The sequence below is a fragment of the Oryx dammah genome, unplaced genomic scaffold (genome assembly GCF_014754425.2).
Source record: "Oryx dammah isolate SB20612 unplaced genomic scaffold, SCBI_Odam_1.1 HiC_scaffold_19, whole genome shotgun sequence".
Taxonomy (NCBI): Eukaryota; Metazoa; Chordata; class Mammalia; order Artiodactyla; family Bovidae; genus Oryx; species Oryx dammah.
In genome coordinates, this window is record NW_024070203.1 from 77632639 (window position 1) to 77652284 (window position 19646).

Below are 19646 nucleotides of genomic sequence, written 5' to 3' on the forward strand. Positions count from 1 at the left end.
TCTTCATTGAAATAGAAACGAGTTGATGGTTATCGTCCGGTAACAACCAGATCAAGCATATTATCCCAAGTGTAATATTTTCCAAAAAATTATATGATATCCTTTTTAAAAACATAATTTAAACTGAAATAATGTATACTCAAAGGGAAGTTTGTTTCATTTTGAAAGCAGTTTTCCCTTCTTAATCATTTAAAGTATCTTATTTAAAATAATTTCATAATGTACAATAATAGAATGGTTAGCAAAGAATGCTTTTTTGGCTTTCTAGAAATTGTTCAGTTAAAATCACCCTACTCTGAATAGGCACACAGTTTGTGTAATCATTTGACATTTTTAACATTTAGATAAAATCAGCAATTTGAAGGTATCTTATCTTCTATTTACTACTGCATATACTGTGTATAGGGACATTCTTTATATTTTTTCCTTCTCAAAATCTGAGAAATAGTAGATAAAAAGATATAGTTATATTGTGCTTCCCCACTGGCACTAGTGGTAAAGAACCCGCCTGCCAATGCAGGAGACGTAAGAGATGCAGGTTCTATCCCTGGGTTGGGAAGATCTCCTGGAGGAAGGCATGGCAACCCACTCCAGTATTCTTGTTTGGAGAATTCCATGGACGTTGGAGCCTGGAGGACTGTGATCTATAGGGTCGCAAAGAGTTGCACATGACTGAAGTGACTTAGCATGCACACATAGTTATATTGTCACCTTGAGACTTCTATAGGCCCCCGTTGTTCTGAAAATGTTGTATTATTTTTCATAGCGACTGTCTGTTTAGAGCTTATCTCTAGTTTCGTTTCTTATTCTGCTTCATGCTGTTTCGGTGCAACCGCCTAAAACAGAAGTGCCCAGGCAGATCAAACAGAGGCCTGGGGGAGGCTTGAGTGCACCACACTGTGCTAAAATTCTCCGTTTATCTCGAATCCCCTGGTCCTGGGAAGCTTTTTTCTGGGAACGAGAAAAGAGCCATTCCAACTAGCACAAAGGAAGGGGGATGTGCTGGATTTATTATAAAGAACAGAAATGAAGATAAGCCAGGCCTCTTGGGACCCGAAGTGAGAAGTCGGAAATTATCAGAGATGAAGGGCCAGGCCTGATAAACTCCTCACAGACCTTCAGTGAAGCCGCCTGTGAAGCTGCTCATCTCGGCATGACTTGCTTGAAGCTCTCGTTAATAACGGGAGGTTTTAAGTTTAACCGCCTTCCCCCCACCCCAGACAGTGTCCTCCCAGCTTTCCTGGAGGGGGCGGGGCAGCCCACCCACCTTCAGACTTGGAGATAGGCTCTTCTCCATGCTCTCCTTCGTTTGTCTTCGTCTACCCCTAGCCTGGATTAATGTTTCAGCTTTAGAGCATTTTTAGCAACCTCCCTCTCTACCCATTTAAAATGATTCCAAGAAGTAAAACTATAGCCTCAGACACAAATTGTTTCTTGCTTTACAGTCTTTGCACACGGTAATATATGCTCATAAATAATATTCCCACAGCACTCCTGCGTTGAATTCAGGTCACTGTGCAGTGTTGTGGGTGGGTAAGGGATGCTGGAGATGGAGGATTTTCGCCAGAACAACCCCCGACCACTTTTATAATTCTTTATAAAGGTTCTAGAAACTCTAGAAAAACGTGAAGTGAAGGGGACAGTATTTTTTAATAAATATGTTATCGATGGCTGTGTCTACAGCTGAGGCAGAAAAGTGTCTACACTTTACTAATTTCATTTTCCCTGTTATTTCTTGGGAGCTTCAAGAAGGAAATCAAACCTTCCTATGATTTTTTTTTAAAGGTAATATTTGTTGCAATGTTGCATGAGAGGCAGATTCTTTTCTAGCTTTTCTGCTGTCTTTTGTGGCTTTCAAAGTTTGAAAAGAAAAAAAAATAAGAAAACTGAAGTCCAAACCGTTTTTTGTTTTGTTTTGTTTTGTTTTTAAGTTTTAGCTCTTAAGTCCAAATGAAGGAACTTTCTTCCATCTTCTTCATTCTCCTTGGGTAGCCTGGTTCATACCAATACACTGTGTTCCTTTTCCTCCTCTCCAGAAGTAAGGCGATACTGTGTGGGTCACTAAGCCCAGGCTGCTGTTATGTCAGTCCCACTGCTTTGTCTTACATAATCAAAATTCCTCCTCCCTTTGTACACTTCAATGCAACAGATTTTTTTTTTTAGGACTAGCACGTAAGAAGCACTACAGTAACCACCAGGGATATTTCAGTTTGTACTCCACCTACGTTCTCGCCTTGAACCATCTTCCTTTCTAGTCTTTCTTTCCTTCTCTCTGTGTGTCCTGCTGCTCTACACTGACATGCTTACCTGGAGGTGGCATTTTCTCAGGCACAAGTTTTATTGATGGTTTCATAGGCGTTCTAAGAAACAAAGAATTCTGTAATCAAGCAGGTTTCTGCAATATTGGATTTAAAACAGTACAAAGGTTTCCTGAGTGGAGGATTTCTTGAGGCTCTGGGATAGGCCCAGGCACGCTGTCAATTTTTCAGAAGCAAATGCAGTAAGCCAGCTTTCCAATTGTAGAAGGAAATGGCAGCCCACTCCAGTGTTCTTGCCTGGAGAATCCCAGGGATGGCGGAGTCTGGTGGGCTGCCGTCTATGGGGTCGCACAGAGTCGGACACAACTGAAACGACTTAGCAGCAGCAGCAGCTTTCCAAATCTATTGTCCACAAGATGCTTTTATAAGAAACATCTCAAGGGACAACAGTTCTGCAGAAAACCCTCTAGAGAGTCCTTATGGCAATGCTCACAAGCAGTCAGAGCGTTCTAGAGACTCAGATAGGATAGATACCTGGCTGGTACCTACAGCGCAGTGGGGAGTTGGATAATGGGAGTAATCTTGATACACAGGCAGATCTGAATGCCCAGGCCTGGGTCCTCTTTTGGAGAAAGAAGCTCAGAGCCCTCATATTCTTGTATCACCTTATACTTTTACCTTCCTTTTCTCACTGAATAATAAGTACAACAGCTTATTCTGGCTAAAATGCTGATTATATGCTGGCAGGCTTCCCTGGTGGCCCAGACAGTCAAGAATCCACCCACCATGTGGGAGACCTGGGTTCGATCCCTGGGTTGGGAGAAGGAAATGGCTACCTCCATTCCCTGGAGAAGGGAATGGCAACCCACTCCAGTATTCTTGCCTGGAGAATCCCATGGACAGAGGAGTCTGGTGGGCTACCATCCATGGGGCCCCAAAGAGTCAGACATGACTTGAGTAACTACCAGTTTCACTTTTTTTCATGGTTAATTCTAGGAGTTTGTTTTTCCAGTAATTAAGAAATCTTAAGAGTTGGTGTTTCAATTTCATCTAAAGCTTTGGCTGGATACTCTTCGCAATAAGACAGGGCAATAGAATGGTGAAGAGTACAAGCTCTAGGATGTGCGCCTGGAAAGCTCTGTGACCTCAGGCAAGTTACTTAGATGGGTTTATGCCTCAGTTCCATCATCTATAAAATGGGAATAGAAACAGTTCTTCCCTCAGAAGTTGTCATGGGAAAGAATTGAGCAAACACAAACACTTAAGAACAGTATTGGATACACAGTGCAGTGTTTGACACAGTGACAAATCTGGCTATCATCACTGTGATTTATATTTTTAATTAACTAGAAACACAGTACATTATTCTTTATAAGGGAGTTTACTTCCATGCTTCTGAAGATGCCTGGTTGTTAAATTCTCAAAAATGAATGAACCACTTCAAGAAATGCCTTTTATTGTCCTTATCATTGTTGTTCAGTCACGAAAGTTGTGTCCGACTCTTTGCAACCCCAGGGACTGCAGCACACCAGGCTTCCCTGTCCTTCACCATCTCCCAGAGTTTGCTCAAACTCACGTTCACTGAGTCGGTGATGCCATCCAACCATCTCATCCTCCGTTGCCCCCTACACCTCCTCCCCTCAATCTTTCCCAGCGTCAGAGTCTTTTCCAATGAGTCGGTTGTTCGAATCAGGAGACCGAAGTATTGGAGCTTCAGCTTCAGTGTCGGTCCTCCAGTAATTAATTAATTCTCAGGGAGAAGAAGGGTAGGCTCCTCACAGCTCATTTGTTCAGCCATTAAGCAGCAATTATCTTTTGACTCCTCCACATAGTTCCCACCAAAATGTGTTGGAAAATACCAGAATTTCCAAATAACCTAGCAAAACAAAATACATATAAAAAACAGACACAGAATTGTGTCCAAGGGAAAACAGTCTAAAATGTGCGTGCAACTTTCTGTCTTCTCGCTCTGGCTTCAGAGCACTTTTGTTCACTTGCTAATTAACTTCAGAGAGACATTCAGATCTAACTGCAATTTGAGAAAGTGTTTTTCTGAGAAACTATTTATTACACCAGAAATCCAATAAAGAGAAATAAGTTGGATATTCTGAGCAGTTTGTAATAAAATTTTAAACTGCTGCTAATCTTTCCTGTCCCTCTTCCCTAGGAGGCCTTTTTTTTTTTTTTTTTTTTTTGCTTCTGTACTAAATTAAACTGGCTTCTTCTCTGCTCCCTTAGCACCCTGCATGGGCCCTCCTCTCATCTATTTGGTGCCCTTTTGTGAATTAGAAAAAGGCAGCCTTTCTCATGATACTTTATTCTGGTGTGCAGATTATCTTAATACAGTAATGTGAGTGGAGCAGGACACGCTAGTGTCATCTGTCAGAAAATTGTCCTGAGAAATATACAAAGCACCAAGATCTGAGATGTGGATGGTGCCCCCTCAAATGTAGTGTCTTTGTGCAGTGCACAACCTGTTCAACTGCATGTAGAAGCTTTGGCCCTTACTTCCCCTTTGGCAGCGCTCATCATGCTCCGAATGACCTGCTTAGTGTTCCTCTTGACCATTCAGCTGAGACCAGGAGATTGGGACTATGTATCATGTTGCCGGCTGTCTGATTTTTTTCAGGACAGCATGATACAAGAAATCATACAATACAGCCTCACAGAATTGGTCTGAATTTGAATGTTGATCAAGTGAGGATTGAGTGTTCTAGGATGTCCTGTTCTAGGATATTGAAAGAGAAGTGTTCTGTTCTGTTCCAGGGTGTTGTTTGTTTGCTCTCTCACTTCAGTTGTGTCTGACTCTTTGCAGTCCCATAAACTGTAGCCTGCCAGGCTCCTCTGTCTATGGGATTCTCCAGGCAAAAATACTGGAGTGGGTTGCCATTTCCTTCTCCAAGGTGTTATTTAAAAGATTTCAATTCCTGATGAAGTGCAATGGTTAAACATTTATTGCAAAGAACTGGTGAATACTCGCTTCTGTAAATACTTACAGGTTTATAAGCCTGTCCTTTGGGGGGTTGAGTTAGGTTATTTGTGCGTCTATTAATACAAAATGTGCCCTTACATTTCATGTTTTCTTTTTTCTGTTTATCCCCTGATGGTGATCTATGCTATGCATAACCATTGAGAGATGAGTGAAAATAATAAAGTTATCAATAAACTGAAGAGTTGAAGCCACAGAAAATGAAAGAGGTTCATGGTAGACTTCTCTCAGTATAAAACTGACTTGTCTAGGGGTAGCTAGGGAGTGGGATATGAAGGGGATGTTGTTGTGGGGGCAGGAAGGGTGGGAGAAATAAAACATGATGGACATTTTTCAGTTCTATACCTCTGAGTGTATTGATTGAAAGTAATCAGAGTTCAGAGAATAGATCACCTTTTCCCAAATTAAATTCAGGTAACAGTTTAGAAATAGTTAAAGGTAGGAAACTAATGCTGAATGAGCATCCACCATGCCAGGTACCGTATGGTACAAAATAAGCTTGTTATTTTACTTAATTACTGCCCAAGTGAGTAATAAGTAGATTAAATTCACAATGAATTATATGAGATCAAACACTTAGAATTTTATATGAAATGATAAAATTAATAGCAGTGAGGTCTCCTTGGCCCTGGGAAAATTTCCTAAGAGAAGTAGTCACTCTGTGACTCGGCTAATTTGAATTAAGGCTGGAGATCTGAACTGCACTGAGAAAATGAGCGAGAATAAAGCAGATGACTGGTAAGTCTTTTCCACCATGCGTTTTCCCTAGCATGCTGGCTTTTGTTCAAATTGAGATTCATGATGTGGAAATATATGTTGTTTCATGTATTTCTGTGTGCTGTTATGAAGCTGTAAGCTGCAGCGTGTCTGTATTCCATTAAACAATGGTCCTAGCACAGCCAGAAAACCCTAGTGAGGCCTTTTGGAATTCCAGAGAAGTCATCTCAAGCAGTAACTTTGGTCTCCAAGATTTTTATTAGAAACAAATGAAGGAAAACACAAACAGGCCCATGAGCGAGTGACCTGTAGCGTCCCACAAACCTCGATGCGGCAGATTCTCTGTCCTTTAATGCCCTGTGCTCGGCGCCAGCCTGAATGAGGCTGTCAGGGCTCATGGGCTGCCTGTGATGGTGGTACTTCACACGGACGCTTGTTTTTACCCTGAAAATATGCGGAAAATATCCCTTTTCTCGGTGGCTTGCTGGGTTGTCTGCCTTAGCACATTTGTCCCAAAAACCTGCCTAAATAAAATGTGTGGAATAAATCCTTGAAGTCCTCATTTTATGTCTGCTCATGCACTCTCAGCTGAAAGCATTCCTAAAACCCAAAAACCTTTATTTGAAACATCTTTTCCACCCATCCTTACTTTTTGAGGACACCACAGAGTATTTCTAAAGAAACTGCTGCTGATGATATATTGCTCTATTACATGTATAATACAGAGTTAATCCTGTCAGTGATAGTATTTTTACATTTTTGGAGTCCTTTCATTCAATTTAATCACTAATGTATATCAAGAAAAATGTAGAAAAGATGTTTGTTCTTAATCCAGGTAACTTTCCTCATTTGAAATTATGCATGTTACCTATAATTTCATTATCTTCAATAAATGACAATAGCAATTTTTTCTCTTTTTTAAAAAGCAGGTGTTAACTTACAATATTGTGTCAGTTTCATGTATACATCAAAGTGATTTAGTTATATATGTGTGCGTGTTTTTCAGACTCTTTTCTATGATAGAGTGTTATAAAAATATTGAGTGTGTCTCCCTGTGCTATACAGTAGGTCCTTGTTTTCCTGTTTTATATTTACATCTGGAGTGTAACCATAAGTTTATTTTCTATGTCTGTGAGTTTCTTTCTGTGTTGCAAATAAATTCATTTGTATCATTTTCTTAGATTCCACAAATAAGTGATAACACAATGGTTGTCTTTCTCTGTCGGCCTTACTTTACTTAATATGAAAATCTCTAGGTCCATGCTGCTGCAAATGGCACTATGTCATTCTTTTCGTGGCCGAGTAATACTCCATTGTATATGAGTACCTCACCCTCTTTGTCCGCTCACCTGTCAGCTCATCTGTCAGTGGACGTTTAGGTTGCTTGCATGTCCTGAATAGTGCTGTTGTGAATATAGGGGTGCATGTATCTCTCTGAATTATAGTTTTGTCTGGATGTATGCTCAGGAGTGGAATTCCAGATCATATGGTAAGTCTATTTTTAGTTTTTTAAGGAACTTCCATACTCGTCTCCACAGTGGCTGTACCAATTTACCTTCCCACCAGTGGTGTAGGAAGGTTCCTTTTTCTCCACGCCCTTCAGCGATTTTTACTAACATGAATTATTGGATACTTTCCTGCCAATATAGGTGGTGGGACAACTTTCTTTTCTGTCAAGAAACATTTTTCAGAGTGTCACATCCTCAGACTTTCGAATCCTAATTCCTTGGAATTCATTGTAATTGACATACTTCTCTCCTCCAATTCTGCAACTAAAGAGGAGTGATCCTTTTGGAGAAGTCAGTACCTCAAAATGGTTAGAGTTGCTTGAGCCTGTGAGTGCACTCAACATGCCCACGTATTTGAAGTTTGATTGTGACTGACATGAAAGTGCTTTTGTGGTTTGCTTTTTAGCAGCACAATAAAGTTGCCATTTTAAGCGGTCAGAAACCACAAGCCAGATATTTACATGTGAGGAACTGTTTGTAGCATTATTGTATAAATATGTTCTTTTCATGTCATGGGATCTTTTTTTTTTTTATAAGAGTGTTTTCTTTAATACTTTGTGTTCTGCTTCCCTGTATTATAAACATATACCCTGGTTTCTCTTCAGATTATAGAGGTTAAACAATAAATTGAATATCTAGGCAGGCGAGCTGATGGAATTTTCATTTGCGGACTAGATCAGAGTTTACAAAGGGGTGGCCTGTAGACCAGATCGGGTCTCTGCTGTATTTGTTTGGCTCAAAGAATACTTTTTAAGAATACAAATTAATTTCCCATGTTTAAAAATTGGACAGTGATGCACAAAAACTGGATTTTTGTCTTAAAGAATCAGATCCGGTAACACTGAACTTAAAGTTGGCTAGGACTTGAGTTCTGGCTACCGCCTTTCATTGATCTTGTGTATGCCAGGTCACCACAGGCCCACAGCCTCTGATCAACACAGCCCACCACCCTCATTGTTCCTTCTTCTTTAGAGGATTACCCAACTCGCCCCTGTAGGCCAGTTTGGGTTTGTGCCCCTGGAACCAAAGGTTTTTTCCTTCCCAGCTGAATCAGATAAGAATGTCATATACATACTCACATTTAAATAAAATGTAATTGATTTTTTAAAACTTTGGGTTAAATCTATCTTTATAGCAGTGGTCATAAAAGGGTAAAAAAGTGGAGAAAAGTAAATAAATGTGAAAGAAAAAATAGCCATACCATAACACATTTGAATAGCCTCTTTTGTGTTCTTAAACCCTTAATAAAAAAGAAATTATTGTTTGTGTTGGAGGAGAGAATCTAAGTAAAATGTGCACATCTATCATCATGCTGCAAACTGAAGCGCGTCTGCACGTGGGACTGACAGCTCCTCATACACCTGGTGCAGCTGGAGCACGGGGCTCTCAGCTTGGCCTCTGTGTGTTTCCATCTGGAAATCCAAGTCAGAGTGTCCAGGTACCTCACCCTTGTACACAGCCGTGACAGGAAATCGTTTCCATTCTGCCTGCAAGCCAGATGACGCTTCACCACCAAAAAGAGTATAGATGACTTCCCAGTAGGAGTCAGTCCGTTATAACTGTTGCTGATTCTCCTGACCATGAGGTATTACGATCAAGGCTGTGTGAATACGTTAGTAAACGGCACCATGACGGCACCATGGGAGCACTCTTTTGGACCAAAGAAAATACAAGAAGACACTTTTTTGTCCTTTTCTCTTACATAGTATTCCCGCTGTATTTTTTTCCACGATTCCTACATAACCACTGTTTGAATTTGGGCGTGTTATCTCTCATAGGCTACCTTTTTTTAAAAATGCATTTAAAAATCACTGTGGTCCACAGAGCCTCTGGAGTCACTGTGTTCACCATGCAATGAATTAACTCCTGTGCCAAGAGCACTCTGTGTAGGCCTGTGTCTGGGAGCATTCTCTGTATAGAAGCATGACCTGTGAAAGCCAGCATGGAAAAGGATTTATGAGCCTCTGCTCAGTGATGCCTCTAGTCAAAAATGTACATAAAACTGTGAGTGCTGAAGTTAGGGCTCCGTAGTAACTTTAGTTTAATATACTTAGTAAAAATCTGTTCAGTTACCAGTATTATCTGTTTCAATGCTTTTTAAACTATTGATCTTAAGATGCTGTATTTTTAAATATTAATTTTTACTATAGAAACAAAAGGGTAATAGTTTTCCCTTCCTTGTACATGTTTAGAAGGCAAGGTTGTTGTTATAGCAACAACTAGACAGAGCTGAGTTTGACAGATCTCTGATTGCAGATGTATATGGGAACAGTTCAGTTTGCTTATTTTTTTCTCATTTAAAAAATTTACTACTGTTCTTGACAACCTGAAAGGGTGAGATGGGAGTGGGGAGGGTGGCTCAAGAGGGAGGATGTGTATATCTAATTATGACTGATTCTTGTTGTACGGCAGAAACCAACACAACATTGTAAAGCAATGATCCTCCAATTAAATAGAAATAAAATTAAAATTTACTGCTGTTCTTAGAAATCATGTTATTAGCTGTTGCTCAGAAACTGTCTTTTTGCTCAATACAGATCTCATTTTAATCATGTTTTGCAAGATAAATTAGTTATAAGTAGATGTATCTTAATAGAATGTTCTTCTTCATTACTTTCTTTGCTAGATAAATTTTAAAAAAATCTCATTCCCTTATCTTAGCTAAAATTTTGTAGCAAATTACATGTTCTCTCAAAACTTATGGAAAATATATCAGGCACATAAATTCTTTCAGAAAGTAAAAGTAGTATATTTGTGTTTCATAAGACTCTAATAACTATTTTATGGCAATTGGTATAATTTGATGTATATAGTATATTTCAAGTTTATTGTTACCAATCATGTCCTTTTTGCTTTTAGCAATGAAATTGTCTACTACATAGTGTTCTTCTGTCTTCCTTCTGAAAGTGACATTATTTCTGAAACTGTGGCTTAGCAATGAGAAGGAAAATGATGCCTTTCTTACTCTAAGGAAGGAAATGGAGTGTAGTATGCTAGAAAGTGCTCTGAAGTGGGACAAGGAAATATGGGTGCCGGTTCCAGCTGTGCTGTAATATAAATGTTTGTTAAATGAAAAGATCAATAAATAAGAGACCTTTGGACCTCAGTTTCCCAACTGTAAAGGTTAGAACCTAGAGTAGATTATCTCTGTATCTCCCGCTAGCTCTAAAATCTCCTTATTCCATGTAAGCAGTGTCTCCCTTCTTGATGGAATCCTTCTCTGTGAAATAGACATCTCAAGGATTGTTATAATGGAATGCATTTAGTATGTGTTAGTGTAATGATCAGAAGAGGCAATTGCACCCCACTCCAGTACTCTTGCCTGGAAAATCCCATGGACGGAGGAGCCTGGTAGGCTGCAGTCCATGGGATCGATAGGAGTCGGACACGACTGAGCAACTTCACTTTCACTTTTCACTTTCATGCATTGGAGAAGGAAATGGCAACCCACTCCAGTGTTCTCGCCTGGAGAATCCCAGGGACAGGGGAGCCTGGTGGGCTGCAATCTCTGGGGTCGCACAGAGTCGGATACGACTGAAGCAACTTAGCAGCAGCAGCAGCAGCAGTGTAATGATACTTTACCTATTTTTTTATTGTTACCTATTGTTAATACCAGAGAAGGCAATTGCAACCCACTCCAATACTCTTGCCTGGAAAATCCCATGGACGGAGGAACATGGTGAGCTGCAGTCCATGGGGTTGCTGAGGGTCGGACATGACTGAGCGACTTCACTTTCACTTTTCACTTTCATGCATTGGAGAAGGAAATGGCAACCCACTCCAGTGTTCTTGCCTGGAGAATCCCAGGGACGCGGGAGCCTGCTGGGCTGCCGTCTCTGGGGTTGCACAGAGTTGGACACGACTGAAGCGACTTAGCAGCAGCAGCATTGTTAATCCATCTCCCTCTGCTTGGAAGGGGTTTCCTGGTAGCTTAGCTGGTAAAGAATCTACCTGCAATGCAGGAGACCCTGGATTGATTCCTGGGTGGATAAGATCCCTTGGAGAAGGGCTGCTTGGAAAGATTCCTTACATATACATAGGACATTAGTAATGGGAGTTGGGAATGAGATCTTGATTTTTTTTTAATATACCTTTTCTAATGCTCTAAAGTGTGAAATTAGTTTCCCTGAATTATTTGGTCCAAATCTGAAATAGAAATTTTTCATACATTTTTATGCTAGTCCCAAACTCGATTCTTATGGCAATGAGCTATGTATCTATACATTAATTTATCTGTAGAAAATATTGCTTTCATGTTCTAAAGCCACTGTTGTTGTTGTTCAGTTGCTAAGTTGTGTCCAACTCTTTGCGACCCCATGGACTGCAGCACACCAGGCTTCCCTGTCCTTCACTATCTCCCGGAGTTTGCTCAAACTCATGTCCATTGAGTCAGTGATGCCATCCAACGACTTCATCCTGTTACCCACTTCTCCTCCTGCCCTCAATCTTTCCCAATTTCAGGGTCTCTTCCAGTGTGTCAGCTCTTTGCATCATATGGCCAAAGTAGTAGAGCTTCAGCTTCAGCATCAGGTCTTCCAATGAATATTCAGGACTGATTTCCTTTAGGATGGACTGGTTTGATCTACTTGCTGTCCAAGGGACTCTCAAGAGTCTTCTCCAGCACCACAGTTCAAAAGCATTGATTCTTCAGCACTCAGCCTTCTCTGTGGTCCAGCTCTCACATCCATACATGACTACTGGAAAAACCACAGCTTTGACTATACAGACCTTTGTTGGCAAAGTGATGTCTCTAGTTTTTAATATGCTATCTAGGTTTGTCATAACTTTTCTTCTGAAGAGCGGCCATGCCACACAGTGAAACTCATGCTTGGTGGATGTTTCCCATGCTGTTTATTTTGTGTGAAACCTCTGTTTCTATAAATAACTTGCCCAGGAAAGCTCTGCAAGAACGTGTCTCCCTTGAATGAGAGAGAGCTGGGTTGAGAAAAAGATGGAGGAAGCATATGGAGATGCCAGCTTGTCTTGAGTGAAGGTTTCTGGTGTGGATTTGTGCTTTTATTTTAAATCAGTTGCCAGAATACCAGAAATGTGTGTGTGTTAGTCACTCAGTCATTTCCGACTCTTTGTGATCCCATGGACCGTAGCCCGCCAGGCTCCTTTGCCCATAGAATTCTCTAGGCAAGAATACTGGAGTGGGTTGCCAATCACTTCTCCAGAGGATCATCCTGACCCAGGGACTGAACCCAGATTTCCTTTATTGCAAGCAGATTCTTTACCATCTGAGCCACTATGGAAACCCCAACACCAGATAGAGTTACATTCAAATGTAACTGATTTGGTGGATTATAATTCAGACTCATTAAAATTATATCTATGAAGAATTTTTAATAATATGGCAAATTGTTTTTAGTACAGTAACTAAAAAAAGAAATTTTGCATTATAATTTGATCTCAACAAAAGGGAAGTAAACATACAAGTATATTAACTGTGGGTTTTTTTCTAGATGATAATATTATTTTGTGGTAATTTTTCTTTCTGTATTTATACTTTAAGAAAACAAAAAGTTCAGCCAATGGTTTTTTAAAAAATTTTAAATGCAAGTTATGTTGTGAAGTTTTGGTTTTTGTGTTTGTATTATTGCAAATTTGGATGTTCCCATTGTCTAATGATTCCAGAGGAAGAACAACTCAGATTCAGCTTACCCCACATATCTTAGTAGGTCATGGTTCGGTTGTAAGGTTGAGGGTTCATTAGCATCAGTAATGGGAAAGAGGGTCGACAAATGCAGGAGATCCCACCAACCCTTTTATTTATGTGCTGGGTACTAACTCCTTGGGCTTCCCTGGTGGCTCAGATGGTTAAGAATCCGTCTTTAATTCAGGAGCCCTGGGTTCAATCCCTGGGTCAGGAAGATCCCCTGGAGAAGGGAATGGCTACCCACTCCAATATTCATGCCTGAAGAACTCCATGGATGGAGGAGCTGGTGGGCTACAGTCCATGGGGTCCCAAAGAATCGGACACAACTGAGCAACTAACACACACACACTAACTATATACAAGAGATCTTCAAAAAGTGAGATATATCTCAGGACTTCCAGGTCCTATCTCATAAGACATATCTCAGGTCCAGTAGTTAAGAATCTGCCTTCCAATGCAGGGTTGCAAGTTCAGTCCCTGATCAGGGAACTGAGATCGCACTCACTACAGGGCATGCCACAACTAAGACCCAACACAGCCGAATAAATAGTTTTTAAAAAGACATATCTTAGAATCAGTCAGTTCAGTTCAGTTCAGTCGCTCAGTTGTGTCCGACTCTTTGTGACCCCATGAATCGCAGCACGCCAGGCCTCCCTGTTCATCACCAACTCCCGGAGTTCACTCAGACTCACGTCCATCGAGTCCGTGATGCCATCCAGCCATCTCATCCTCCGTCGTCCCCTTCTCCTACTGCCCCCAATCCCTCCCAGCATCAGAGTCTTTTCCAATGAGTCAACTCTTCACATGAGGTGGCCAAAGTACTGGAGCTTCAGCCTTAGCATCATTCCTTCCAAAGAAATCCCAGGGCTGATCTCCTTCTGTGGACTGGTTAGATCTCCTTGCAGTCCAAGGGACTCTCAAGAGTCTTCTCCAACACCACAGTAAAAGAGCCTAAATATCTTTTGCGGAAAACAGGCCAAAAAAAAAAAAAAGAAAGAGTCTTATGTAATGAGAAAGCTGTATGAGGGGTAATGACACATATGGGTGGAGTGGTCAGCTCAGTCTGGGAGAATCCAGAGGTGATGCTTGAGTTTAGAGTTGGGTTAAAAGATGGAGGCAGAGATGCACAGGGAACCACTTGTAGAAAAATCCTTTAGCATGAAACTCACTGGTGCTGCTGGGGATTATGATTAATTTAGTGACAGTGGACACTGAATATAGAAGAGATGAAGAGCAAACACGGCAAGGAAATTGTCAGGAGTAAGACTGTGGCTGTCTTTGAATGTTATGCTTAGCAGTTTGGCCTTTGTCCTCTATATGACAGGAAGCCATTAAGAGGTTTTAAGCTGTGGATTTACATTTGATTTGCCTTTTAGAAAGATGCCTCTAGTGCTGTGGGGAAGGGGTAGTGAAATGGGAGGCTCCAGAGGGGAGCTGTTAGCACCGTCTAAGCCTGAGGTGAAGCTGGCTGGAATTGTGAGAGGGAATGAAGAGGCAGGGCTGGACTTGAGAGACAGTGAAATCCCAACCTAACCGACCCAGTAGGCTGTTGGATGAGTCGTGTGAAGGAGAGGGGAGACTGGGAGGAGTCCTTGGGTCCTGGTGCTCAATGGAGGTATCCTTGGCAGAGGGATTATGGGAGGAAGTGAGGGGAGGTACGTGTCAGTTGGAGATGAAATTAAGGGGGTTTTCTTTGTCCTTTCTTTTTTCCTTCCCTTCTGTCTCTTTCTGCCTTTCCATCCTTCCCTTCTGTCTCTACCTTCTTTCTTCCTTCCTTACTCCCTCCCTACCTCTTTCTTTCATTCTTTTCTTTTCACTCAGGCATTTAGTCATTCAGTCAGCCTTTATTAAGTCCTCACTGTATACCGTGCACCATTCCGGTTACTGCTGTAGGTTCATTATAAAGCAGGCCCATTTCCGTGACTCCTCAGCCATGAGGGGGACAGGGGCCGTTTCCACGGCCACAGTCGCCGGGTGTCTCTGACCAGGACACAGCTAGTGAGACCGGAGACTACTTGACTCCTTTCAAACGGTGTTGCATAATATGTGTTTTTATACTTGGAAACACCTCTAATGACCATTTTCTTTCTAGGTAGTGCTATTATTTCTGTTATGTTTCTGAGAGAAAATTTGAGAGCCTCGGATTTAGTAGGTAAGTTAATTATTTAATTCAGATAATTAAAGCTGTTTGATGAGGAAATAACTAATCCTATCCATTAAAAATGTGTGCTTTAAAAGCAAGGAACAAATTACTGAAATGGATATAGTGTCATCTAGAGGCGAACACTATTCTGCCTTGGAGTTGCCATCTGCTCTTTGACATAAAATACGTGCATCTTCATTGAGGCTGCTGCCCAAGCTATTGACCACAGCAGATCATTATTACAGTATTATTACTATTGTGGATGTTATGAAAGTTTTATGAACGTAATAAAATCCAAGAAAACATCTGTGTTACCTAATAGAGTATTCCACTTCAAAGGACATATTTGATAGATTGTTGCATGAAGGGACTGCATGAAAATGAAAACCACATCCAAAAATTAGATGTACCAATTAACTACCTAATTTTTTGTTAGGCTTTTCCAAAAGTAACATAGAATATTGATCTTCAAAATTTTATTTACAGGGAATTCCCTGGCAATCCAGTGGTGAGGACTCCACGTACTCACTGCTAAGGATATGGGTTCAATTCCCGGTCAGGAAACTTAAGATCTCATAAGCCGTGCAGTATAGCCAAAAAAAAAAAATTTTTTTTAAATTTAGAAATACAGCTATTAATGAAAAATCACAGTAGCCTTACTGGCTGTAAAAAAATGTTTCTGCTGCACGGCAAAGCCATCACATATTGATTGTATCTTCTACCTCTTGTTGGAAATATCACTGGTGAGAAGAATTATAAAAATTCATATTTTCTTCCTTGACAAAATCCTGTCTGAATTACTGCCGACATATGATAATGAGTATGAGATTTTAGGCACTTTAAATAAAGCCACGTCTACTCAGTTCCAAAGAGATCATATTAAAGAAAAAACTGTTTGAGTTTAAATGTGACACCAGTGTTGGTATGTTGAACATTTGTTTCCCTGATCGTGTTTCCCTTGAGCCTAGTGTCTTGAAGGAGTTTTCACTTTTTCTTTCTCCTCCTTGATTTGATTCTGCTAGTAGAGTTTTTTAGTCAACACTGTCAAATTTTCATGGTTAAAATGTTTTTCCAAATGCATTCATATGTGAACTGTGGCTTTTCAAATACATTATTTTTCTATACTCTTTTTTTGTACTATGGTTATGGCCTCATTTGGGGACGTTGTATGGAATCAGAAATAAGAATGAGCAATGCCTGAGTTTTATAGATTAAAGCAATTAGGTCCTACGTTATGTTTCTCATTTATCAAAAGTCTTATGGAAACTTTTAAGTCGTTTAATCTTATGTATGTCATCTTTTGTAATTAATGGCTGATTAATGTTTAAATAAATGTAAGGTATTTAATAAAGTAATACAGATGGATATAGAGGAAGTCTTGCCAATTATTATGAACCCTTGTGATAAAACAATGATTAAGACAGAATCCCTGCCTTCAAGTAATATGGTCAATGATCAAATGTATACAAAAATACATTTTTAAAAGCAGAAAATAATATGTATTATAATGCCTGAACCATTAGTTTAGAACAGAGTTTCTCAGCCTCAGCACTACTAACATTTCAGGTTGGCTTATTCATCATAGGGGGATGGCCTGTGCCTTGTAGTGTGTTTAGCAGCATCCCTTTTGGCCTTTACCCATTAGCTGCCAGTAGCACACTCTGCCCCAGTTATGACAACCAAAAATAACTTCAAACATCGTCAAATCTCCCTTGGGGGGCGGAGGGCAGGCAAAATTGCCTCCGGTTGAGAACCACTGGTTTAGAATAAAGAGAGATTACTCTAGTTAGAAAGCTTAGGGAGGATTTTCTGTAGCACAGATACCATTTGAATTAGTTCTGACAGCTGAATAGGACAGGCATGGACCACCTCCAAGCATGTGGAGGATGGCAAACAGAGGGAATAACCTGAGCACTGTTGACAAACGTACAAAAAGATAAGACGAGTTTACTGTGCTACAAGCACTGCCAGTGAGGATTAAGAGAAAAATCAACGGAAGTCATAGCTATAGGAAGGGAAGAGATAGAAATAGCAATATGTGCCAGTGATTTGATTATATTCTTAGAAAACCCAAGATCAACTGAACATTACTAAAAGCAGTAAACTAGTTCAACATCAAATGATATAAAATAAACTCACTCTCAAGTGTTCAAAGCTGGATTCAACTTCTGCTATCAACTGTATGGCCAATGTATTACTTAACTTCTCTAAGCCAGTGTGCTGACAAATATAGAAGACTATTTTAAGGGTCAAATTGGATAATTGATACAAGCACTTTGAGACATGGAAAGCCCTGTTATTAATAATAAAATTATTATTTCTATGATTAACTTCATTCCTAAGAGGTAATACTATAAACGTAAGAAATAGGAAATACACTCGCATACACATGTTACAACAAAAAACCCTCTATTGATTCTTTGATTCTTTGCAAATTTTTCTTACTTTAAAAATAGCCAAGATTTATTAAATATCTACTTCTCTCAGGTGCTATAAGTGTTTTGCATGAGCCATCTCATTTAAATGCAGGAACATTCATTTATAAATCTGCTTTGTTGTTGTTTAGTCGCTAAGTCGTGTCCAACTCTTTTGCAACTCCATGGACTGTAGCCCACTAGGCTCCTCTGTCTGTGGGATTTCCCAGGTGAGAATACTGGAGTGGGTTGCCATTTCACACTCAAAAAGTTATGTGACTTTTACTAAATTACTTAATCCCTTTAAGCCCCAAATTTCCTCATCCTTAAAATGAAGATAGTATTACCTATATCATAGGATTAATCAAGTATATAAAACTTGTGCACGTAAGACTCTTGGAAGAGGGTCTGTCATGTAATACATCCTCAATAATGGCTGCTATTATTATCATAGCTGTTAATACCACCACCCACCACCTTGTGCTGTTTCTTCATGAGAGGAAACCTTGATTAAGATATTTTAGTGAACTTTAATAACATTAAAGTTAACATTTCCCACAGCTCTGATTGAGGTTTTTTTTGCCTTTTACCTGAATGCTTGGGAAAGATCGAGGGCAGGAGGAGAAGCGGATGACAGAGGATGAAATGGTTGGATGGCATCACCAACTCGATGGACATGGGTTTGGGTGGACTCCTGGAGCTGGTGATGAATAGGGAGGCCTGGCGTGCTGTGGTTCATGGGGTCACAAAGAGTCAGACACGACTGAGTGACTGAACTGAACTGAACTGAACTGAATGCTTTTTGAGCAGAGATTTATCTGTTATCATATTTGTATCATACTGTAGTTAAAAGTGATCAATTCTTGATTAATGTCACAGGAATAAGAAAGGATATAGTCACCGATTCCGTACCTGTGCCTCCGACAGCAATACCATATGATTATCATGATCTGAGATGTAATAACCCTTTTCAGGCTTAGGGAAGGACTTTTCCCCAACCATCCTCAGAGTGTGTTAGGTCACATGTATTTTCTTGGGACCTATATTGTTGTTGCCATGAGAGAACTTGGCTCTTTCTGTTAAAAGCTAAAAATTCATTGTTTTTTCTTTACAGGGACTAAAACCAAACAGGGAAAAGAGTAGTTAGTGGCATTTTGTACAAGATTAACATATAAACATGCTAAAAATTAAATTGTCAAAATGTGTAAAAGAAAATCACTTATTTTTCCCTGCTTCAAGCAAATGAAAGTTTGTTTTTCATGATGGAACAAATGAAGATTTTTTTGGACCATGTGGAAACAAGCTGAACTAATTTATTGCCAAATGTTGATCTGTGGCTATGAAGCTTTTCACCACTAACTTCAAAAAAATGACCTCACAAAAGCTATGTCTGAAAGAAATCGCCAACTATTATTAATTCAATGACAGGCTTTGGACTGTGCTCTGATTCTTAGTGGATTAATAACTTTAAATTATTGTAATGATTATTTTTCCTCTAAAATGCACCAAAATTCTCTCCCCTTCAATCAGCCAAAGCTATAGTATTTCCCCCTCTCCTCCCTTAGTCATCAAAAATACTGAATCTAATAGTCTGTAAGATCCTAGTTGACTTAAGTCCAAATATTGTCATCATAAAAATAAAAATTACATCAGCACTCTCCAGAGACCAGTAACTTGATTATTTCAAGTCACCTATACATGGTTTCCCCATTGATAGAATGTCAAGAGCTTAATAGTGAAACAAAGACCAGTTCCTTCCTTCCTTCTCCCATACCAGAGGTCAGCTTGGTTTGAAGCCAGGACCTAGAATACTAATCTAGCCAAACAAAAATCATTTCTGGTTGAGAGGACAGATTGGCTATTTGGTTTTAAAACTGCCTCAAGAATGGGAGACTTTATGATGGTTGATTCAGAACTATTTAAATTTACTATATTATTTAGATAAATAAGCAGGGTGA

General features: G+C 39.9%; 1 protein-coding gene across 2 annotated transcripts in view; it reads left to right on the forward strand.

Annotated features, from left to right (window-relative positions):
• NIPAL2 (NIPA like domain containing 2) overlaps positions 1-19646 on the forward strand; it is an 85554-nt gene that overhangs the window by 25084 nt on the left and 40824 nt on the right. For both annotated transcript variants that reach the window (XM_040261004.1, XM_040261005.1), the window contains exon 4: positions 15224-15283. In XM_040261004.1, coding sequence (XP_040116938.1) covers positions 15224-15283 — 60 coding nt within the window. The remainder of the gene's footprint in view (positions 1-15223; positions 15284-19646) is intronic.